Source organism: Ixodes scapularis, unplaced genomic scaffold (genome assembly GCF_016920785.2).
Source record: "Ixodes scapularis isolate PalLabHiFi unplaced genomic scaffold, ASM1692078v2 PGA_scaffold9__187_contigs__length_104089568, whole genome shotgun sequence".
Classification (NCBI taxonomy): Eukaryota; Metazoa; Arthropoda; class Arachnida; order Ixodida; family Ixodidae; genus Ixodes; species Ixodes scapularis.
Genome location: NW_024609884.1, coordinates 69,626,966 through 69,651,136, shown reverse-complemented (window position 1 = coordinate 69,651,136; position 24,171 = coordinate 69,626,966). Strand labels below are relative to the sequence as shown.

Sequence of the window (24,171 nt, the reverse complement as noted above, 5' to 3'; positions counted from 1 at the left end):
CTAAACATGTGTCAAAACAAGAAAATAGTTGAGCAGATTGGTGCAAATTGGAGGCTTTAATGCAAAGCAACTTTGTTCACGTTGTGTTCCGTCGGCAATTGTAAATAGCAGCTAGGTATGTGCTAATTGTCAAATGTCACTGTGATTGTCTACTCGGTACGACTCGAGTGTTCTGGTGCCAGAATGAAGCAAACATTTTCCAAAGAGCAAATGAAGCCACCCAAGGGCAAGCACATATAAGCTCAAACCACAAAGCTGGAAACATTGTCCATTAGCACATAGACTGGTTGCTGAACTGGGTTCCCTCGATTATAGATCTCCAGGTGCCCCTAAAAGTGGCTTTCCAAATCATGGAGGTAGGAAGTTTCTGGAGGTGACTTAATGCCACCAGTGGTGAAGCCAAAGTATGGAGGGGTTCAAGGCCCCAGCGATGACCAAAACCACAGCTGTTTTGGTCATCGTTGGGAGGCGTGCCACTCCACACTTCTGGCTCCAACTCTATGGCATCATGTTGCCTCCAGAAGCTTCCTACCTCCACGTTCCAAATACTCTAGACTCTGGTTGACAGCACATGCAGAAAAGGTGGCACCACTGGTCACCAGAAGACCCAAACTATAGTTGGACTGCAGGCAGGGCCAGGCATGTCTGATAACCCTGTTATAGCGCCACAGCCAACGCGACTGTGACATTACTCAATAAGATTGCCGAAGAACAAATCACAAAACAAGCGCACCATCATAAGACTATAGCCACCAGTGACTCTAGTCAGACGGAAGACAAACGAATGCTTGGAAATCAAACACATGCTTAGTTTCTTTTGCCATGTTCTTCAGTCAGCAGAGTGCGAACTAAGCATGTAAGAGAAACATCAGCCAGACAGTCTTGAGCATCCCAAATTTTGACACTTTATTCAAAATTGATGTTAATTTTTATTATGCTGATGCTCATCTCTTTAAATGGGAGCAAGGCATCGAATTCTGTATACCAATATATATATATATATATATATGTGACAAAAATGAACTGATCAATAATGGAATACGAATTTACATCTCACACTGGCACTGATACAATAGCCACAAAGAGCTGTGGCTGTCCCATTTTACGCAACTGTGAAACACAGGTTTTTACTGGTTACTATTACCGGCACACGTCATGGCATGCGAAGTAGATCAAAAGCCCTTGTCATCAATTCACAAGAAATACTATAGTAAATTGACAGCAAAGTCCTAGCACAAAAATAGATGCATAAGCACCCTCCAAAAAGTGTAGATCTAACAATTGTCCGTAAGAAAATAAAAACCTAGATGTGGCACAAAAAACGTGGCACCATGGCGAGTCATTATGTCAAGTGCTGTTTACAGACCAGCAATGCACTATATTACATGGCTATGTACAAAACAGCACAGTACACAATTAGAAAACATGGGTGGGAAAATCCCAGATAAATTTCATCTCAATACAAAACCAAAATAGGATAAAAAAAAGTTCCATCAGCACAACAAAAACAGTGGGATGTAAACAAAATAAAATAAAAGGAAGGGGATGATTACCTTGTCCAACATAAACACACAAGCCCCATTTGCACCCTGCCCACAACATTCAATGTAAGCGCCGCCCAAACTGACACAAAAGACCCAACTATGTACATGTTCCTTGCCCTTTGAATAGTACTATACAACTTAAATAAACACCTATGACTCCACCGCACCTCAACTTGAAAAAACAAGTCAAGATGTGCCAGCGCACGTTGTGCAGTGACCAAGCACACGCGAGGGAGGTCATGGTGAAACATAGAAGAGCATAAGTTCCACCGATGTCAGTACCGATGACTCCGAGCTTGAGTCTTGGCCGCTTGAAGCAAGCTATCGAAGTCTATGTTGTCGACCCGTGGCTGCCGCTGGATGTAATAGTACCTCTCGTACTGAGAGTCTGAAAGAACAACAAAAGTGTGCCCAGGGCAAAACAAAACAAACACACATGCAAAACAATATAGGAGGGAAACAAAGCTAGATGAGTTTAGAAGAGCAGGAACAAAAACCAGCTCTTCACTACTGTTTGCTTTTTTAGAACGAGTTCCCATTAAAAGTCGCACTGGTTCAAAAGAAACACATAAACATAACAGTTCCCAAAAGAATGTAATGTATTGCTACTATGATGCTACATTCAAGCACAACTATATAAAATTGTGCCAAAACCCCATCTAGGAGGAATAAAACTGAACAAAAGACGAATGATACCTAGCATTTGGTAAGGTTACCACTCTCAGAATCAGTACCAACCCGAAAGGGTTAACCATCGAAGAAGAGGCCTATCATGTATATTTTTAACATTTACCTCTATATAACAAAAATAAATTAATGCCATTCTCATTATCACAATGCATTAGCATTACTTTGTTCCATCAGAAGAGAAAGTTCCATACAACAATGCCACTCACCGAGGTCAGCCCAATTCGTCCGGCAAAACTGGCGCCGGCCGCCAAAGCAGAGGTCAAAGCGTGGAAGCTTGGGGTCGTCGTTCCCATCTGCAAATTGGGCATCACCATTGCCAGACTCCCCCCACCACTCAAGGACAACTCAAGACTTACGTTCTACAGCCTCGTATGCGTCTCTGCTCTGCATAAATGTCACAAAGCCGTAGTTGTCCCTGAAAGAAATAAAGAGAGGTCAATGAGCATCATTCCTGACAAAAGTGAGGAAAAGATAGAGGCAGTCCCGCTCACCCACGATCTCTGAAGTGCACACTGACTTCTTCAATATTGCCAAACTGTGCAAACCTCTGGCGCAGGTCCGTACGCGTAGTTCCTTCAGGGATATTGCCAACATAGATGACTCTCCTTTCTTCCTGTAGGCAGAGAATTCAAAACATGATGAGGTGTTATCTCCACTATCACCAGACTCCTTTGCTTTACATTTGTAAGCTGCAATCAACTTGGCAGATTAACAGAGTTTAACCACACCACTTAGAACTAGAATAGGATCACTGGTACCACCATCTGATGTGGAAAACTAGAGCCCGAGTAGTTCAAATTATGCAGGACGCCAAAGACATCTATACAACCAGCAGATCTTTCCACAAATATCCCAAAGGCTGCACAGGAAGCGTGCAACAACTTATGAGTGGTATGCTCTGGCTTGCCCCTGCAGCCCCTGGTGATGCCTGAAGGGGCACCTACAGGTCAAAATAACTTTTTTATTATCCGAAACTATTGAAAACGATGCCTGGACATTACCCTCAAAATTCGAAACATGGGAATTCAATATTTGTGAAGTAAAAAAAATTTCAAAATGCCGAATATGAAATTCCCACACGATCCGCGCCAGTGCCGTGACGTCAAATATTGCGGAGTCCTGCGAGTCAAGTTTCTTTCATGCCTCCGCTCCGAACCGCCGTTGCCGCTGCGTTCGCCGGCATACTCGGAACAACCGGTTTCCTCCGTGCATGTCAGGCCGCCTATCGCTGCGAGCAGACGACGCTTAACTTTCGAGTTTGAAGTTCATTTAGGGCCCTTTCAGTGATCTCAAATCTTTGAAACACCACCGCACCGAAACAATCTTTGTTTCGGTGCGAGGTCGAAGAGAACGTGCAGTGGACCTTTGTGAGCGACACGAGGGGCCACGTCTCGCCGGTTCTGCGTGAAAGGCTGCCCCAAGAGTCACAACCGAAACTACGATACACAGACACCAACCCAGTTGTTTTGACCGTTTGACTATTTCCTTTTCGAAGTATGAGAAGTCGCCGGACACCTAAAAAAGACCACTTCGTCCGATTCCCCCACTCTCCAATCATCTTCTGCTACATGTGTCTAGCGCCACCATGTTTTTCGAGGGAGGATAAAAATCCAGGAGGCGACATCACACCGGACTGCGATTTTTGGTATTTAAAAAAGAAGGGATGTAGTGCGTTCGCAATTGCGTTAAAAACATGTTTTACGACTGTTGTTATTAAATGTTACAGAAATGTCGCCTACAAAGCTTCTAAATTTCATGATATTTGCCATCACAAATCAAAAGAAGCAAGGAGGTAAGAAGCGGGAGAGAAGAACGCCAAAAATAAAAAGGCGCAAGCACACGTGAAAAAAGAATTTTGCACATTGCGGCATTTAAATTTTTTTTTTTTTGTCTGACTACAATTTGCAACATTTTAGAGAATAAAAAAAAAAAAAAAATACAACCTTTGGGGTGTCAGTGCCCCTTAACCCGTTAAGTGCCAGTTTTTTTTTTTTTTTTTAAAGCAACCTGAAAATGCCTTATATCTAGTATAACAGTTCAAATTTCAAAAGTTTATTACGCAAAAATCGGCGGCAGCAAAAAAGAAGGCACCAACTAATATGAATGCTGCCATCTATGAGCAGCACAGCTAAATACTCGGACGAGCCTAGCTCGTTCGAGTAGTTAGCTCGTCTGAGTAACCTAGCTCGTCCGTGGTATTAAAGGGATACTACAACGAAATTTCGGTGCTCATTTTTTGGTCTATATGTGTTGTTCGAGGCGGGGTTTAGGCCGCACGTCCGGAAGCTTCCTGGCTCGAGACGACGTCCATTCCCCGAAGTGAAGAACCCAGGGGTCCAGTGGAGGTGGGAGACTTGGTAACGTAACGAACGGTTTAATTACATGGTAGCGGTACAGTCGTCAAATCCGAGAGAACAACGGAGCAGCCTCGCGCTCCGCCTTATATAGGGTCCGTTTCTCCCTCACTCTCCGCCAGGGCAGCCAGTGCGATGCAGAAAAGTCCGCCGTCCAGTGCGACGTAGCCAAAGTTCTCCGCAGTTAGGCCATGCCTCTCTCCCTTTTCCGAGCGCACCAACCACCACGCACACACACACACGTCCCGCCAACGTCACGGGCGCGTTGAGACTTGTTGCCGCAGGCCCCGTCACGCAGGCGACGGTCCCAGACTCGTCGGGACTCGTTTCGCGCAGGCCCCGACAAGCGGGCGCCGGTCCCGGACTCGTCTTGACTCGTTTCCGCAGCGTTGAAACTCGGAAGAAGGTCGCCGAAGGTTCCATTCTTAACAGCCCCTCCGGGGCCAGGGAAACCTCGAATGGCCGGTGATACTATCGCTGGCCTGAAGAGGTGGGCTTGGAGTAGGCCTTGAGAAGATGCTGCAAGCACTAAGCAAACTCCCAAACCTCTCACAACGGAGGCATCAGCGGAAAACGTCCCCCACAACACCACGCCACACCGCAGTCAAACGCTCGGAATCCGCCAGAGACCCGCCAGACTGGATTACGGATTACCAAAATTTGCCAAAACAATGCAATTTAAAACCTTAGGACAATTTCGGGTATCGAGACCCGCTGTCGCCAAAGCAAAACTCATTTTTCCAAAAGGTCACTATGAACAAAATACAAAAAGACAAAAACTCTTCGCAATTTGTGAGGTCATTTTGGGGTTTTAACGAAGTGCCCCCACTTAGATCCTCATTCCCGTGGATGACGAAAACCTCTGAGATCATCCCTACTCTTTTTGGTGATATCAGAAAAATCTGCTCAACCCATCGGCATTGCTGTTAAATTTGCCTTTCCTCTTTCTTACGCTGAAGTCATAGTGATCGATTTTCACGTGATTTCTAGACGTGAAAATGCGGTCCTTATAGCGCCGATAAAACAATCCGCCTTTTTCATGCCCCGTCACATTGGTCCTAGCAATCTCCTGAGCTGTACCGCGAAACCCTGACACACTAGGGTCGCTCTTCTGCTCGACTGTCAGAGACACTCTGTCTACTCGTAACGGAGGACCAAAGTTACGTGACGCCGGAGCTACGAGAGATCCTTTAATGATCCCGTCTTCCTCCGCCTTTTTCGCCGGCGCGTTGGGACGGCGTACACTTTCTAGTGCTACGAGGTCGGGCTGTTCTACAACCCGGTCCCCTTCATCCCGTTTCTCTGCCTCCAACTCTGGGAGTGCTTGCTCCCCGTCAGCTGTCTTTCGCTCTGGATCACTCGTTAACAAAGGGGCGAGCTGACGCGATTTGGCCCTCGTACACGACTGAACGAGTCCTTCTCCCAGTTGTTGACCCCTTTCGCGCAGCAGGAAATCTGACCGGTTAGAAAACAAATAGGGATACTCCAACGGGACTGTTTGAGAGACAGCCGCCTCTGTCACTAGCTCTCCGAACGGGCCAGTTATCCTTACTCTCGCCATAGGCAGACAGACACTGTGCTTCTCGAGCAGCTGCTTGATCCAAACTACCTTTCCAGTAAAGTCGGATGTCGTCACATACGACGGATGAACAACGTCCATCGTCGCTGCACTGTCACGAAGCACCCTGCACGGCTTTCCGTTTACCTGGAGCTCGTGAAGATAGGGACGAAGAAGCTCCAGGTCCCTGTCACTACCGCTCACGTACGAGAACACAACCCGCGGTTTGTTACACCTGGCCGCTGTGTGTCCCGGCTCCTGACAGTTGTAGCACAGGAACGGCTTCCTTGCCTCGAACTGCCCTTTTTGGCTTTTCCGTGCCTCGTCTCCGTTCGAGGGATCTCCGTTCGAGGGATCTCCGCTCTTTTCTGGGACCTTTTGTCCTGTTTCTGGCTTCTCGTGCCTTTTTTCTCGCGAGCCGTTTCCCTGTTGGAAGGGCTTGCGCTGATCGCTCCGGCCGGGTTCGCTGTCCTCTCCGCTCAGCTTTCTACGCGTTGCGTACTCTTCGGCTAGCTCAGCGGCCCTTTCGACAGAGTCGACTCCCACCCTATCCTGCACCCAGAGCTTGACTGACTGCGGAATGCCACGAAAGAACTGTTCGAGGCACACACACTCGACTACCTTGTCGCGGCTTTCGTACACTTCCTCGCTCTTCAACCATTCTATCAAGTTGGTTTTAAGCGCGTACGCGAATTCCGAGTAGCCCTCGCTGCTCTTTTTGGATGCGTTTCTAAACCTTTGACGGAACGCCTCGGCAGAAAGGCGATACCGCTTCAAAAGGCTCGACTTCACCTTGTCGTAGTCGTCCGCGTCTCTAGTATTAAGGCGCGCGACAACCTCTGCAGCCTCACAGGGCAACAAAGTCAAAAGCCGTTGCGGCCACGTTTCTGGGGCGAAGCTCAACTTCTCACATGTCCTCTCAAAGTTAACTAAGAATAGGCCCACGTCTTCCCCAACTTTAAACGGCCGCAGGAGCTTCTTCATTTGATACGACTCGGCCTCACTTGCTCGTACCGGAGCCCCAACTCTACTGTTCTGCGAGTTTAATCGCTGTTGTTCAATTTCGAGCTCTAGCCTTTTTAGCGCTCGTTCCTCTGCCGCTGCAGCCTGCGCTCGTTCCTCTCTCGCTGCAGCCTGCGCTCGTTCCTCTCTTGCTGCAGCCTGTTCTCGTTCCTCTTTCGCTGCAGCCTGCGCTCGTTCCTCTCTTGCTGCAGCCTGCTCCTGCTCTCGTTCCTCTTTCGCTGCAGCCTGCTCCTGTTCTCGTTCCTCTTTTGCTGCAGCCTCACTTTTAGCGTTCTGAAGTAATTCCCACGCAATTTTAATATCCTCTGCTTCCGCGCTCTCTGAAATTGCTTTACTGATCTCAGATTTCTTCATCTTTTTCTCCACCTCCACACCAAATTCTTCACATAAACAGAGTAAATCTGTTCTCAGTAACCTCATTAGATCCATGATCGCTGCTCTTTAGCTTTGGCTTTGCTATAAAACTTGTCGCGAGGTTGTACACAAACCTAGCGCACGAGTCAAACACTAAGGATTCCCAGCAGTTCAAAATTAATTACCCATAATCTGAAGCCTGGCGAATCTCAAAGCAAAGTCCAAACGCTCACCCACAGATGTAGCACGATGTCGCATGGTCCGATCCCAACTGCTGCCAACCAGTTGTTCGAGGCGGGGTTTAGGCCGCACGTCCGGAAGCTTCCTGGCTCGAGACGACGTCCATTCCCCGAAGTGAAGAACCCAGGGGTCCAGTGGAGGTGGGAGACTTGGTAACGTAACGAACGGTTTAATTACATGGTAGCGGTACAGTCGTCAAATCCGAGAGAACAACGGAGCAGCCTCGCGCTCCGCCTTATATAGGGTCCGTTTCTCCCTCACTCTCCGCCAGGGCAGCCAGTGCGATGCAGAAAAGTCCGCCGTCCAGTGCGACGTAGCCAAAGTTCTCCGCAGTTAGGCCATGCCTCTCTCCCTTTTCCGAGCGCACCAACCACCACGCACACACACACACGTCCCGCCAACGTCACGGGCGCGTTGAGACTTGTTGCCGCAGGCCCCGTCACGCAGGCGACGGTCCCAGACTCGTCGGGACTCGTTTCGCGCAGGCCCCGACAAGCGGGCGCCGGTCCCGGACTCGTCTTGACTCGTTTCCGCAGCGTTGAAACTCGGAAGAAGGTCGCCGAAGGTTCCATTCTTAACAGTGTTCAAAAAAGCAGCATCACATCGAACATACCAATATCTTGTTAAAAAAGCCACGAAAAGGAATTTTAAAACGAATTAAACGATTAGCAAAGAGCACCTGGTGGATGTCGCTAATGCCTCGCTTCTAATGCCCGTCTAGGAACCTTGACAGCTAGTGACGGAGGTTGTCTCGTCTCCGGCCACGACGAGAGAAGAGGGGCAGGAGGAACTCCCCTCTTCCCAAAAATGCCTTTTGTGTGTCGCAGAAGTCGCTATTGTCCCCCTACAAGATTACAGAAGATTAACCCGTCACTCAAAATTCGTACAAAAGCAACCGCTTCGGTGGCTGGAACGACTAGGCCATCCTCTCGACGTCTGCCTCGCCGTAGCTTTGCTCGTCTTGAGACGACCTACGTCACGATTGCGTTGGATGTCACGTGGTCTCTGCTGGGCCTTCTCCGAGCGCTTGCCAGAGTGGGCCGTTTATAACGAAAAATACAGCCACCAGTCTCAAAATACAAACGCGCGGTCGTCATTTACGGATATTGTGGATCATATTCAACCTATTTTTGAACACGACGGGAGTATTTCAAATTTCGTTGAAGTATCCCTTTAAGGGCTACCGGAAAAACCACTGGGCAAGCTGAGATCGTCTATGGCATTTTTAACCAAAAAGCGGCCGACGAGCTCAGCTCGTCCAAGGCACTTAAAGGCTTAAGAGAGCAGGAGAAAAAGAGGGTAGCCATAACACAGCTGCTTGCCCACCCCCACCCAAATATCCTCCGTGTGCCACGGCCACTTCGATACTACTTTGCACTAGTTATGCGCCTGAGACTCCAATTAGCATGATGATATTTAAAGGGGAGCTCCGGCGGTTTTTTGAGCCACCCAAACTAAACACATCTTCAGAATACTCAAGCTTTACTCTTCCCAGCATGCTATTTATTCTCTCTAAATTTAAAATAGCTTTGAGAAAACAGCAAATGAAGGTCATGCTAACACAAACATTCCAATTTTCCTGCACTCTCCAGTGGAGGTGACATTACATGTTATACAACTTTTAAGTCCAGCAGGCACTCTAACAATGCAGTAGTATTTTGCAAACTTGTTTCGCTGGTGTGAGATTCTCCGGCATTCACTACACATCACCAACCTCCTTGTAACCCGTCGGAACAAGCTGTACTGCCCACTATATTTAGCATCATGTTTTCGGAGATGCAAGTAGAGCCTCTCAGCCTTAATTAAAGTCTTCAACAACTTCGCAAAAATAATTATTGTGACTTGTAACTTGGGTTCAAGTGTGTCTATTAATGAGCTGAACCAATTTTGAAGCCGAATCAGTGATTATCATAATTTCGCCAAAGCTCCCATTAATTATTTATTTATTTATTTACATAAGAGAGCCTTGAAGTAAACACATTAAGAGGGTAGTGAGCTAACTATACTCATTTTCACCTCAAGAACTATAGTAAAAAAAAAGTCCAGCTCCTCCAGCAGTATTACTACTTTCCCCCTTCATGCAGTGAGTTAAGATGCTGTTATGTGCAGTTAAGATTAATTATTTGTCACTTCATCCAAATGCAAAGAGCACACGTTTTTCTTTCCGTGACAACCAAATCTTTTAAGAATTACTTAGCGCATCATATGATCTATGGACATAAAGTTGTCTGACAAGTACAGAAGCTAGGGGTGCGCTAAGATTCCAGTTTCAAATAAGAATCTAATAGTGATTGCCCGAATAATTACATTTCATTTTTGGACTACTACTAGCAGAGTTTTTGAATACATCAACACATCAAATGCTGCTGAACAAGACCCAGGTTTATTCAAACCTCGCAGGTTTTGGCGGGATATAAATCAGGCATGCCCTGAGAAGGCTCGACTGACTAACCATATAGATTTGAAGTAGTTTATCATATTCGTCAATCGAAGCAATTGTGCTCGAGCTCCTTTTGTGGGATCGATGACTACACGCAAACCACTGGTGTTACTATTTTAAAATGAAGTACCTTGTGTCACCTACTGCCAGCTCTTCGCGCTACAAACGAGATGCTGCTTCTATAATATGACAATGAATTACCAAAACGTTGGTAACATCATCACTGAACCTGCCTTCTAGGCTTGGCCGTAACCCATCGCTTCCCCTGGCTAGGTGGCGCAGGATGTCGTTCCGGTTTCAGCAACTCGGCTGTATCTGTCTAACCATCCAACATGTTACCGATGCTTCCAAACATGAATGATACAACGAACAGTAAACTGCTATGCCCAGAGCCGCATGCTGTACGCTGTATCTTGCAAGGCTCTTGGGGCCCAGGTTCTGCCTCCATCGTTTTCAATAGCACACAGTTCTCATTCCAACGCCCAAAGACACAGAAAAACTAAGAGCCGTTTCTCTAGTAATCTCTCTGTGTAATGTGACCTACAAGATGTATGCTGAAATTCTGACCAGACGCTTTGTCAGAATCTCCATGGTAAACCCTTGTGTGCGACAAGAACTGTTGAAATTGACAACGGTAGAAAACCCCGATTTTGAACAAAGTATATGTTGGATACAATGACTAATTATTACTTCACAACGCATCACTTTGTTGCACAACTGCTGATGGGTAATGTATACCACCTGGTGTGCTGTTTCAAAATTATTGTTTGTGTGTGTGCACGCGCATGTGTGTGCAGGCAGGCAGGCATGCATGCATACATGCATGCATAATATGGCCTCGCAGGCCAGATCCAGCCTGCCGACGGCCGGTTGCTGAACCCTGGTCTGTGCTAGAGTCGCTGAATGTTCCCAGAGTACCGAATTCCATTAAGTCCACATATCGAAAGTCAATCACCACAGAATCCAGTTCCGATTGGCTGGTTTAACCTGCAACCGAAGTTATCAGTCGGCCTTTTTGGAGATAGGCCCAAAAACAACAAAAAAGCGTACATAAAATGTTTTCATGTTACCACGGCTATGGCAGGTACGCACGAGTGGGAGCTTGAGCATCCACCGAACGGAAGGTATGTTGATCTTTCCTAGTTTTTTTTCGTTTTCTATCAAGTAGCCCCTAACCTGGTTCACCAAAGAAGACTGCTGGCTCGTTTGCTCGCTCCGGTTGCGCTGGTACTGCGTTTCAAACTCTACGCCCCAGGCGCTAAGCCTAACATTCGACTGATATGTTTCGAGGTGAGAGAGACGAGAGAGCGAGGAGCAGGTCACGCACCGCTCAGAGCAAAGGAAAGAACCTTAATAAAAAGAAACCAGTGTCGCCACGGGCCAGGAACGTGGATTGAAGAGTTTGCACGAGAACGAACACTACACTGTGCGTGCTTTGCTTCAACCGCACAGGGCAGCACCATGTTGGGGATCGCGACTGCTGCGACGCAACTCTGTGACTCGCGTTTAAAGCAAAGCTTGGGAGTTTCCGTACTCTGGGAACCTTCAGTGACTAGTCTGTAACAAAGGGCTCATTCAGAAAAATTTATGTTTGGCATATTAGTTTAATAGTTACTTTAAGTAATTTAGCTTTTAATAAAAAAATGTGAAGGTATGGATTTAATTAGACACTTTCTGGGCATCATAAAAAAAAAAAAGATCACTAAATCAACTTGTTTTAGAAAGATTTAAGGTATAGTGGTGGAAAGAGCCAATGAAGCCACATGAGCATGTTGTCTAGAGCTACACGCATGCGTCATACCGGCAGCAAGAGGAACCACACGAGCCAGGCTTTGGCCGATAGCGAGATTAGCGACTACCAACATCCGGCTGTCCGGCCCTGCTATGCTTGATAGCGTCAACCTCTCGCAATGGCCGGCGCCTGGCTTGCGTGGTTCCTCTCCCCTCTAGCATGACGCGTGTGTGTAGCTCGAGGCCACACGCTCATGTGGCTTTGTTGCCACTTTCCAGAACTGTAGATACAGCATTTTACGACATTCCCAAAAAAATGTGTAACTTAAACACATCCCCCCCCCCATGCGACCAAAGCGTGCAACTACTGCCTCGCCTCCCTCGTAGGAAGGAAGTGTGGTGCACGTGAGTTGTGTCTCAGCTACAAAGGGAGGGAGGGAGGGGCAGAACCACTGGCGCAAAGATGCGCTCCTATAGGAAACCAAAAGCTAGGAAATGCGTCCAAATTGCAAGTTTTTTCGGAATGCCGTAAAATGCCTGTATCTGCCTTATATCTTTCTGAAATTAGTTGATTTAGATGCTTTTCAATGATGGCCAAAAAGTTTCTAATTGAAACCATACATTCAAACTTATGGCGAATTCCACTGGACGTTTTGGAGTGCGCCGGGATCAGTTGACCAGATCCGGAATGGAGCACATGATCCGAGTGGGGTTGCATAGCCTACGGATCCCCAGTGGAACATGACCACTGCTCCGGGACCGGCGGATGCCTTCCCGTCATTCACCTGCTTGGATATACCCTTTCCGCGGCCGCCGCGGTCGTTTTGAAGACGTTTTCGTAATCGCGGTGCTTACACGTGTTTGACGCACGAGCGGCAGGAATGACTCAGGAGCTTCTAGCAAAGATTGCCGGAATGCCCGTAACGCAGCAAAACCTTCTCTTCTCCTTCCTGGAAAACGAACCGGCTGTCGAGCCAAGAGGTAAGCAAGCGGCCATTAGAGATGGGCGAGATCAGGCGAGATGCCCCGCGAGAAAGGAAGTCACATGTGTGCGCTGAGGGCTGGCATGGCTGGCTTCCGGTTGAATCCGCCAAAATCGGCGGAGCGACTTTTCTCAGATCCAGATCGAGATCTGGAGCGGGAGCTAATCCAAAACGACCAGTGGAACACGTCCGTCTCGATCCCGATCACCCAGTGAAATTGGCTCGCTCCAGAAAAGTCGATCCCAGCTCGCTCCAAAACGACCAGTGGAATTCGCCCTTAATCATTAAAAACTTAATTAACCCAGAAGTGATTATTAAGCCGATTAGACCAAACATAATTAATTTCCCCAAATGGGCCCTTTGTCAGACCTATACAACACTGAAGGGACGGTGAACCAAACATTTCAGTGTCTACAATAAGCGGCGCATTATCTCTTCGTAAGTCAGGAGCCCCTGGTGCGCGCGAGCAAACGCACCGAAATTTATGTCATCATATCCCCCATTCACACTTAATAAGCTCGAATGGGGGATATGACGACGTCAATTTCGTTGTGTGCACACGCACACCGGTGGCTGCTGACTCATGGAAAGATAGTGCGCCGCTTATAATAGACACTGAAATGTTCGGTTCACCATCCCTTTAACATCTTCCGAGTGCGATGCAGATTTTTCGCAGGGATGTGGCCTACAGAGATGCAAATAGCTTGCCTCCATACCCCTAAAAAAAAAAAGAAGAAAAAAGCACACACACACGCAATGTAAGCTGCACATACTCTTACTTATCTCGGACACCGGATGCAAGCATCAGAACGAGAAGAAGATTGGTCCTCTGCACCGACACCCAGCTCGCTAAGGCGCAGAGAAATCCTTCCCTCCTTTGCCCCCTTACCCCGTCGACTTCAAAAGCAAAAGGGGAAATGTCCGCTCTTCTAGAGAGCACCCTTGAACGCAGACACGCCGACAGCACCCACCTTCTGTCCGTCAGGAACCCTTCTCCGCGGTGGCGACGGCAGCATCCTCCGTGGCTCCCTGTGCCGCCGATGGGGCCTCCTTGAATTCCTTGAATCCCTAGAGTCCCTCGATTTCCGACGCGGCCTGGAGCACCGGCGCACTGAGCCGTCCGACGATCCACACGAGGAACTCCTCGACGTAGGGGACGACGATCGCGAGCCCCGGCTCCAGGACGAGCGCATGGAAATGCGAGACACGCTCCGCCTGTGCGGGGAGCGACATCGCTTGGGCGGCGAGGGCGAGCGCGACGCTGGCCATTGAACAGTGCGCTCCTTTTTGTTTGCTTGCTCCTGGTCGGCGTCTTGTGCCTTGCGGTCGCCCCTGTCTGTCGTCGATCCGGTGCAGTAGTCGTGGTCCGGAGTTGCGGCGGGGCAAGACGCCTGGACCATGGCGTCACTCTTGGTAACGGGACGGCCCCGATCGGGAGGCTGGATCAGGATCGGCCCTTTCTTCTTGGTGGAGGCTGCCTTCATGCGGTCCAGTAATGAACTTGAAACTGGGAGAAAAAAAAAAGAAAAAAAATTGTAAACTCGTGCTGTTCCGGATTTTCCTTTATGTGTATGGGATGTTCTAGGAAGTGCAGGCCCAAAGTTAGTCTCGAAAAGCCATACACTGAATGCGGAGACAGTGACACCATATTAGACTCTGCAAGATGCAAATAATTGACTATTTAATTATTCATGATTACTCATTTCTGATTTTGCAAAATTAAAGCATAATGCACATAAAAGCTTGCTGAAAATTATTAAAAAAAAAAAAAAAAAAAAAAAAAAAAAAAAAAAAACAATCAATTGCTACCAGAATGCATGAAGTTCATCCTTTCATGCACTTTTAAAGGGAAAAAATTACAACCTACTTAGTAGTTTCGTTTACACATTGTTCAGTTTTTTCTGGCCCCTTCCGAATCACAGAGGATAGATAGCTTTGTTAAATAGTTACACACCATCCAATGCTTTCCCCAGAATGTGTGTGCAATGTTTTTTTAAGCAGCACCATACCCCTCTCCTAATGTCAAATATGATGAACCTTGTTGCAGCATTGCACATGCACTGTTAAAAAAAAGTTTTGTCTGCAATTCTTTTAATTTAATTTTTTTTTTGTTACAGCGGAGCTGTTAAGGGCTACTTTCCCCAGGATTGTGTGTGGTACCAAACAAATGTCGACACCCGTGGTCGACAACACTGTTTGCCACCGTCGCTCATAGATGGCGGTAGCTGTCCAGAGCTGTGTTTGCCGGTTGTCTGCTTTGCAGCCGTCGCTCATAGATCGCGGCAACCTTTCCAGCCTCGGCAACCAGACAACTGGTTGCTGCTGTTGCTCGTAGATGGCAGCAAAATTTCTTCGGAGGAAGAAGAGCGGGAACGGAACGAGCAGCGATGTGCGCAGCAGTGCGAATGGTTCCACAACCGCCGCGAGACCGCTATCGCCTAAAGTTCCACTGCGTCGAGCGCTTCAGATTCCCTTGCGAAAGAGCAGATCGCTCGCCTGGAAAGCCACCGCCGAGAACAGAAGCTACCAGCTCTGTTGCTCTTCCCTCTTCACCAGAGGGCGAAGGCTGAAAGTTTTTTTATTTAAAAATACTGCAGCTCTCCATTGATAGCCAGAGCAGGAGTGACATACAATGTTCAAATAGACAAGAAAAAAAAAAAAGCCACAAGAGCAGTTAAATGAATATACAGAAAAAGGAACATGCACACAAAAGTTCTCTAATTAAAAATGTCATTATTAGCATTAGTAAATTTCTCAATTGAAGGAAATGCTGCTACTTCATTATCTGGCGAATTCCATTCTTGTATTGCCCAAGGAAGAAATGAATATTTGAAAACATTGTGTTTAAATATGTAATGCTGGATAGATTTGGTAGGATTGATTCTGGATGATCCGGTTGAGGAGAAAGTGATATAATTATCAACATTAAAAGGCAACTCCGCTTCATTTTTGTTTAAAAAAAAAAACAGAAAAGAAAAAAAAAAAAACAATGCAGTCCTCTTCAATATCACCTAGGAAGACCACACATCAAATATTACGATGTAGTTCTGTCTAAAAGTTTCTTAAATGATCCGGCAAACTTTGCAACTCGCCAAGGTGATGAAACTCGCTGGCTCAAACGGGCGTATTGACGCGCAACCAACAGCGCAGTCAAGGCTACGGCATGGGCGTCGCTAACATTGAGCTAAACGACATCACCATTACCCTCTTTTGTGTGTTTTCACTTCTCTGGGCAAGCGTAACGAGTGACGTCGGCAATGTTTCCTCTTGGCGCTCATCAGTGCTCACGTGAATGGCATAACACACCTGCGCAGCGCGCTTCTTGGGAGCCGTCCGGCCAACCCGCCGTGGTCCCTCCGTTACCACAGTCTCCCACGTCACAACCGCTGTCGTCGTCTCACCGTTTGCGATTATTGTCTCTCGGAGTTTCGTCCACACTGCGGACACTACCTGAACAGACTAATGCCGCAATTGTGCAGACATCGTCGAATGTTGTAGACACCAAAACGTGGTGAAGAGTGCGGTGCGGATGACACGCCTGGCACACGCCCACCCCAATCCCGCCTGTCGCTGCGCAGAGGATCACGTGTCATCTCGCACCACGTGATAGTCATGTTCTTGGCGGCATGAGGCCAATCTCGCAGGACGGAGCGGAAGTATCGGTTCTGATTTCTGCTCGTGCTTAAAATTAGATTTAAAAATATATATCCTATTTTTTCCTGAAGCAAATGACGTAGTGTGTTTTACTAGAGCTTTTTAATGCGAAATCACTTATCTCGAAATCATTCGGAGTTCCCCTTTAAAGTTTAAAATTGCCATGAAGAAAGAAATACAAGTATTCTGATATGCTTATTGTTGCCTTAGCTCCTAAAGTTTGAATGTTGGCTTGTTTAAAGGGGCAGTGCAACGTAATTTGCTTGGAATGTTTTTCTTTTTGCATGAGCTTACTGGCACCAGTGGGACCCAAGTATATTTGCACACAATGCCACTGACCAAGAAACTCCTTTGTTGCAGTGCAATTTCAAGGACAAAAGTGAGCGTTTTCTTTCAGCCGCTCCATCGCAAAACTTGACGACGTAGCTGGGGGGTTGCATGCAGTACGTCCCAGTGACGATATTTGGATGTTGCTCATAAATTGGACCTGAGCATTGCGTGAGTATTCAATATGGGCTCGTGACAATAGCTCGACAAGCATTCGGGTAGTGGCCAGTGTCCAATTACTGCAAAAGACGACAATAGCCAAACCATAACAATGTCTGGGAGTCAGCGCGTGTCCTGTGCTTTTTGCCGATTCCCCAGCACGTGGCAATGACCAACATTGGTGGCATATAATCGGCTCCAGATCACGTGCCTGCTTCCTCTGGCTACGAGTTGAGAGGGGTGAACGCTGCTTGTTTTTCTTTCATTATTTTTTTTTTTGCGACCTTTTTTATGTGTGGTGAAAAAGGAATGAGTGTTTCATAGGTCATTAACGCCAGGAATTCATTCTACACAGTATTTGCACAAAGTACAAAAATCGTTTTATGTTTAAGCATGTACGACATAGAAATGTGGTTTCTGAATGTGTTGAGAATGAATCTAACGCCCTTCTTTTGAACACCTCCCAGTTTGCATAATTCATCTTCCATGTGGGGAAACCAAATGATACTAGCAAACTCCAGTATAGGTCTAATTAGTGTTTTATATGCTATATTTTTTGTTTCAATGTCTGGAAATTTAAGTGTGCGTCTAAGAGTAAAATCTCACTTTTCGCCTTGTTCACAATGTTGTCAATATGCTGATGCCAAGTCAGTTTTTTGTTAAAGTTAACACTAAGATATTTATAATAGCCTATAGTTGTATGTCTTTTCCATTTACAAAGCAGCTAAATTTCAGAGTACTTTTTCCCAGGTTATTAACATTGCTAGTTTTTTCGTAATTTATTTGCATCTGCGATCTGCTTGTTCATTCCTATATCTTATGTAGGACACTGTTAGGATTTAACTGATCCTCTTGGGTTGCTATCCCTGAGTAAATAATGCAATCATTTGCGAAAAGCTTAATTGGAAACTGCAAATTTATAAAAGTATTGCAAAAAAAAAAATGTGGCCCAACCATTGACTTTGGGGTATGTCAAAAGTAACAGGAAGATATGGGGATGACTCAATATTGATTTGGACATATTGGGATTGATTAGGCAGTAAACCAAGTCAATAATTGTTAATTTTTTTAAAGTGAAGATAGTTTGAGCACTAATTTAGGGTGTGACACAATCAAAAGCTTTTAAAAGTCTAGTAAACTAACATATGGGCGGTTTCATCTCAACTCAGGCATGGGTTTGGGGTCGAATTTTTAATTTTGACTAAAAAATTATGTTTTGGGGAAACCCTTTTGCGACAGGGACTGCAAACCGCAAGTTCACGCAATCTTTTGTTCTCGAGTTTTGGACATTTTAAGCAGCCGAGGCGCAACCTTACTTTTCTCTCGCCTGTTGGATGTGTCATGTTTCACGCCTTTCCTTTTTGCCCTTGCTCTGGTAGTGCAATGTAACTTTTTTCGGCCAATCTCAGAATATTGATTATTTATGGTCAATAATTTTATTGTGATTATTTATATTCCCTTTTGTTTTAAATACTGTCAAAGTGGGTCCCTTTGACAATATTTGTCAAAGTTAGACCAGCTCTTTCGTGTGACCTATTTGAGACATTGTACCGTATTATTTTCAGAAAGCTGAGAGTATACTCTTTCTATCGACATCAAATTTAATGTGTGTGTAAAAGAAAAAGCGCACTGTATTCTCGTAAAGCAAGGACTATTTCAAAATATTTGCAAATTGGAGGTAAATTTTATAAAAAAAAAAAAACACCTTTTATTGACACCACCACAACGCTGACAACGCCACCAAGGGCAAAGCTCATAGCCACGCCAGCCTTGCTACGTCACCAATTCGGGGAATCTTTTCTTTCTGCTTTTGTTTGCACCGGATATCCCATGACGCATCGCGCGCTCTGTTCGCTTCTCTTCGAGCGCTTGCTCGAGTGCACCATTTGGAACGAAAAAAATAGCCAGTCGTTGAAAATACAAACGTGCGATTATCATTTATGGTCCTTATCCGTCATGCTTGACTCATTTCCGAGTGAAACTTGGATATTTAAATTTTTGCTTCCGTACCCCTTTAAGAAACATTTAGACAGAGCTAGGTCGTAATATTTGACAAGGGGTCTTCCCAGGTGATACTGAAGAGGACTGCATTGTTTTTTCGAAAACAAAAATGACGCAGAGTTGCCCTCTAAAAGGACACCGACACCCCCCAACATTTATTTCTTATTTTTTGCCAGGCAATTCATTATGGTGTCAGAAAACTACCCAATCAATATTTTGCTACAGCATCACATATAGTTTTAATAAAGTAAAAAAACGCAACTGCTCGAAACCGAAACTGGACTGGGGAGGACGAAGAAATTTACAGGAAGAGAGAGTTGGCAAAAGTCACGTGACTGTGCAACATTTTTTTCTTCTTCCAATCAATGTATTTGCAGCTTTTAAAAGCCACGAAAAACTAGTATCTTATTTCTTTTATATTTTAAACTTTTGTGCGTGTACCTTCGATGACCCACGACTTCGATTATATTTGGTAATTGTGTCTAAACCATAGAAAACGGCATGTGACCACAGAGAAGAGAATGAGCGCAACTCAAACCAGCCAGTTCTCAATTGGCGGTTTTCGGGAGGGAAGAAAACAAATTTCAAGCTGCGAATTGTTTTCTGGGTAGTTGGGCTCTCATACGTCCTGTACAAATGAAAACCTTGGCGAGCGTAAATATCCTGTCAGTGTCCCTTTAAAGGGCAACTTCGGTTTATTTTACATATTAAGAAAACAATGCAATTCTCTCTAATATCGCCTAAAAATACATATGCCAAATATTGCAATCTAATTCTGCCAAAAGTACATACAAATGGGAAACAAAGTTTGAGTTGCGCGAAATCACCAAAATTGGCTAATCCTACCGGGCAAGGTGGGGTAAAGCCGACAGCGCACCGAATACTACCATATTGGCGCAGCCCACCGTGCGCTACCTACATCATGCTCAGGGCTGGCTCTCAAGGGGATTTGTTTGCTTGTTTTCTTTTGAACTTTTTCGAGGTGGAACGAGCATGCGCGTGTGTGCCCCCGTGTGAGCATGCGTCACCGCCGGCAGCGTTTGTCACGTGCGACGTTGAGCACCGCGTAATTCTACTAACCCGTCGTGACATATTTAAGTGTGGTTTACTGAACTTCCCTTCCTACTAAAGTTTTTAAAACAAGTCCTCGGGAAAAGTTGCCTTTTTCTGCGGTAAACACAAGCTGCGGCCGTCGTCGGGTGCAGCAGATCGCCGATCGTAGCAGACACACTCGCCTTTGCGCCGAGATGAACCCGGACGCCTAGTACGTGACGCCACAATATGTACCACGTGGTTAGAGAGAGTATGTATGATGACACGGAAGCAATGTTGCCCACCACAGCCAAGGTTTCGGTTTGTAGTAAGCTTTAAATGAATATTGCACGAAAAATATTGCACTTCTTTTTTGGAAAGAGATGACGTAAAACTCGGGATATATAATCAACCATGAACTCCACCTTTTTTTTAATTGACCAGAATTGGCTTTTAAAGGGTCACTGGCAGGGCATTTATGCTTGCCCAGGTTTTTATTTCTACATGACATACGAGAGCCCAACTACACAGATCACAATTTGCAGTTCGAAATTTGTTTTCTTTCCGCCCGAAAACCACCGATCTAGAACTAGTCAGTTTAAGTAACATTCACTCTCTTCTCCGTGGTCACGGGCCTTTCTCCATGGTATAGACACACTCACCTAATATAATCAGTCGTAGGTCATCAAAAACACACAGCCAACATTAAAAAAAGAAAAAAATGCTAATAAAAAGTTGCAAATACGTTGATTAAAAATGAAAAAAAAATTGCACAGTCGCGTCATTTCCGGCAACTCTCACCTCTATAGTTCTTCCTCCCATTCCAGTTTCGAGCAGTTGCGTTTTTTTACTTTATTAAAAATATACGAGACGCTGCAGCAAAATATGAAATTCAGTCTTCTGACACCATGATAAATCCCCCAGCAAAAAATTTAAGAATTTTTTTTTTATTTTGAAAGGAGGGGGAGGGGGGGGGGACAGTGTTTTCTAAAGGAGGTTAGAGAGAACCCCATGTTCAATTGTTACATTATAGCTTTTATTTACGTTATACATGGTGTCTGAAGTCACCTCCATACGCACGTTCACCAAAAACGTAGCAAGCTACCTGCGGAACAATTGAGTGCATGACTCGTGTAACATTTAAGTAGCCGATGACCCTCCCCCCCTCCCCTTTGTTTTGTATATCTAACTTCCTTCCCCTCTCTGCTTAAGAGGCACTGTAAACCTTTCGGTATGGACGTAACGCCTGATCGCAGTGACCCAACTCTCCAGAGTTAAATAAAGAAACAAACAGAAACAAAACAAATAAAATGGACCGTAAAAATTGACACCTGTACGAAGCAATCTAAACTTTTCTTCAAAAAAGTATTTCAAAGGTTCGTCTTTTTTTTCTTTCCTTTTTTGTAAATTTACAAAGCGTAGTTTCCTTTCTGTAAAAAAATAGGGCCAAAAACTTGCCAGGGTCAACAACAGGCAGAGACACAGATGACAGAGTCGAGCGGCGGTGCGCAATTGGCGCACATTCTAACAACATGCAGCTGTGGTTCTCTCAAATGTTGTCACTTCTCACCACAAATGCAACAAGCGCTCCAGCAGATGGCTGAAGTCCCAGCAGGTGTCATACCTGTGATGCCGAGTATTCGCCGCTGACTGTATCCTGCTGACCCACCCAGCTGAGTAACTGAATGCACTCCACTTGTGGAGCAGAGTATTGCAAGTCTCTCAGTTTTGATCTAGGTATTGCAGGGAGCGGGGGGGTTGGTGGGCCGAGTCGGCTAGCGCACACCAGCTCGGAGCATGTGAAGCAAAAGCTCGCGCTGCAGAACCCAAAGATCCTGGGTCCAAACCCCACCCCTGCCAGTTGGTCCTGTATCACTACTGCGTGGTGCCCGTTAAGGACCCCAGGCTAGCGGTCGGACCGCACTGGCTAAATTGCTCATCTACAGCTGAGACACCAGACGCCCACTGAGGCAGACTAACTTCCGGCTGTATAAACATACACACTACAATTTTGCAATTTTATTGCAGGAAGCAACCGTCACCCTTGCAGGAGATTCAGTGGTGTGCAGCACACCCAACCTTGGTTCATATTTTCGCGCTGCAGTGCACCCCTTCCCTCTGAAATGCACGCTGTGCACAGATTAGTCGTTTGCTTGTCACTTTAAAATGGTGCTAACATTATAAAAATAATGCCATTACATATTATCTAACTGGCATAGATAACGTACAGGTTCAAGATACTTTCCACTCATAGGGTTTCCACATTTCGCAAATGTAAAGCAAAAAATAGGTTCCACCCAAAACTCGGCACACTGAGAGACCACTTCCCCGCAGAGATTTTGAGTAATTTTGAGCATGTGACCCCCTCACCAATAAAAAGTAAATGGCAAAAAAAAAAAAAAAAAATTCTTTAGTGTTATTTTTTAGTTACTCTACACCCAACCACCACTGCGAAGCACTCACCCACGGGTGCATCCTCTGGAAGTTTCTTGGGCGTCTTGGGGGTAGAAGGCTGCTCCGTCTCAGTTTCTTGTGAAGGCGGCAGCCCATTGGCCACACTGGTTTTGTCGTCGTCAATAGAGACCACGTCCACTTCCTCCTCCGCAGAATCTATTTCCGGGAGCCCCTCTGTATCAAGTACCATCTCCGTGTCCATGTCCTCCACGGCACTGAGGAGGTCAAAGGGCAGGTCACCCTCCAGCAGGCTGCCGAAAAGCTCCTCGTCATCGTCTTCGAGGAGGGGTCCTGACAGCAGGTCAAAGTACATCTGCTCCATGCTGGTGCACTTCAAGAGGTTGTTAATGTCCATCGAATACATGGAGTGTCAGCCTCTGAAAGAAGAGAGAGAGAGAGAGAAAAAAAAGGGAGTATTAGTTGTTATTGTGTCCCTTGGCTCCCACCAAAATTCTCCCTCTTTAAGGGTGAAGTGAAGGAATTTCTTTAATCTTATCTGCCACGCCGAGGATTTTACGGATGAAAACGGTACAATCTCCCGCATTATTTACACAGCGTAAAGTTTGCACTTTAAGGCAATACACGACAATAACCAGCCAGCCTTGTAAAATGACATCACGTGCAAGCTGCGAAGTGTACGAAATCATGACGATTTGAAGATGAAACGCACCAACATTAATTTGAAGAGGCAGTTTGTTTTTCCATCTATATGCTGGATACAGGTTAGAACAAACAACAAGTGCACGCAACACGCGGGTACACATGGTACCGGGCTTAATAGCCGCAACGCGATAAAGTGATCCACTTAATAAAATTGATTCGAAGTCAAAGTGGTGAGACACCTCCGCTATTAGTACTCGAAAGTACAGTTGTAGATCGGTTGATATCTACGACCCAGTACATGCGCACATGTGGGCCATACCGCGGGACCAGCATCCGCCTGAAATGAATCGTCGGCGTGGTAGGCGGCACACCGCACGACACCCTTTCGAGAAGTTAGTGAATCGGTTTCGAGCACCCGAATTATCAACATGCATTTGCGCGACGACGAGCCGCGACGACACCGATCCAAAACAGGGGACAAGGGAAAGAGCCGGGCTTGCTTGCACTCTCGGAGCCAACAATATGGCATGCAGGGAGGGCAAACCGGCTACACGTGTGAACATGTTCTCCGTGTAATTACTTCACACGGCTCGATATGAGCACGCCTAAAACCAGGGGACGTGCACAATAACCCCACCTTCACGATGCCGAAGCTGTCAAACTTCGCGTAAACAATTTACTACGCATTTTACAGTCCTCAATAAGCCTAAAAACGTTACACGTGTTCCGGCCTCTGAAAGGCACCAGTGCCCTAGAAAAGAAGTCTACGACAGTGCGATCGAGCGGGCCGAAGAAACGGACGAAAGTTCAGGTACTCACGCTGCCACCAAAATACTTGACAACATATACATTGAGCTGTGAACAAATTTTAAAAGGACAGCAGCACGTGGCTCATAGCACTTGACATACTCGACGGCTCAGCGGCTCAGCCAAACAGCGAAAACCAATATGCAGCTTCTGATGCAGTCCAAGAGGTGGCAGCGTGGTCGGCGTGGTGGCAGCCGGTGCAACCTGCGGAGGAGAG

At 46.1% G+C, this 24,171-nt stretch overlaps 1 protein-coding gene across 1 annotated transcript; it reads right to left on the bottom strand.

Moving 5' to 3' along the window:
- Positions 1-37: 37 nt before the first annotated feature.
- LOC8050571 (peroxisome proliferator-activated receptor gamma coactivator-related protein 1) lies at positions 38-24,086 on the bottom strand. The gene is made up of 7 exons (XM_002433821.5): positions 23,967-24,086; positions 22,554-22,921; positions 13,889-14,424; positions 2,726-2,847; positions 2,591-2,649; positions 2,441-2,527; positions 38-1,932 (listed from the first exon to the last, which is right to left on the bottom strand). Exons 2-7 carry the CDS (start codon positions 22,906-22,908, stop codon positions 1,820-1,822), a joined length of 1,272 nt encoding a protein of 423 aa, XP_002433866.2. The 5' UTR covers positions 22,909-22,921; positions 23,967-24,086; the 3' UTR covers positions 38-1,819.
- Between the last annotated feature and the right edge of the window lie 85 nt (positions 24,087-24,171).

What these genes read in the sequence shown, in the direction of transcription:
- LOC8050571 (XM_002433821.5), bottom strand. Translation starts at nt 22,908, where the DNA reads ATGTATTCGATGGACATTAACAACCTCTTGAAGTGCACCAGCATGGAG. An exon ending in TCCAGAGGATGCACCCGTGG is followed by an intron (nt 14,425 to 22,553) that starts GTGAGTGCTTCG and finishes TTTTTCTCCCAG; the next exon opens with TTTCAAGTTCATTACTGGAC. An exon ending in GACGAATTGGGCTGACCTCG is followed by an intron (nt 1,933 to 2,440) that starts GTGAGTGGCATT and finishes TTGTTCTTTCAG; the next exon opens with ACTCTCAGTACGAGAGGTAC.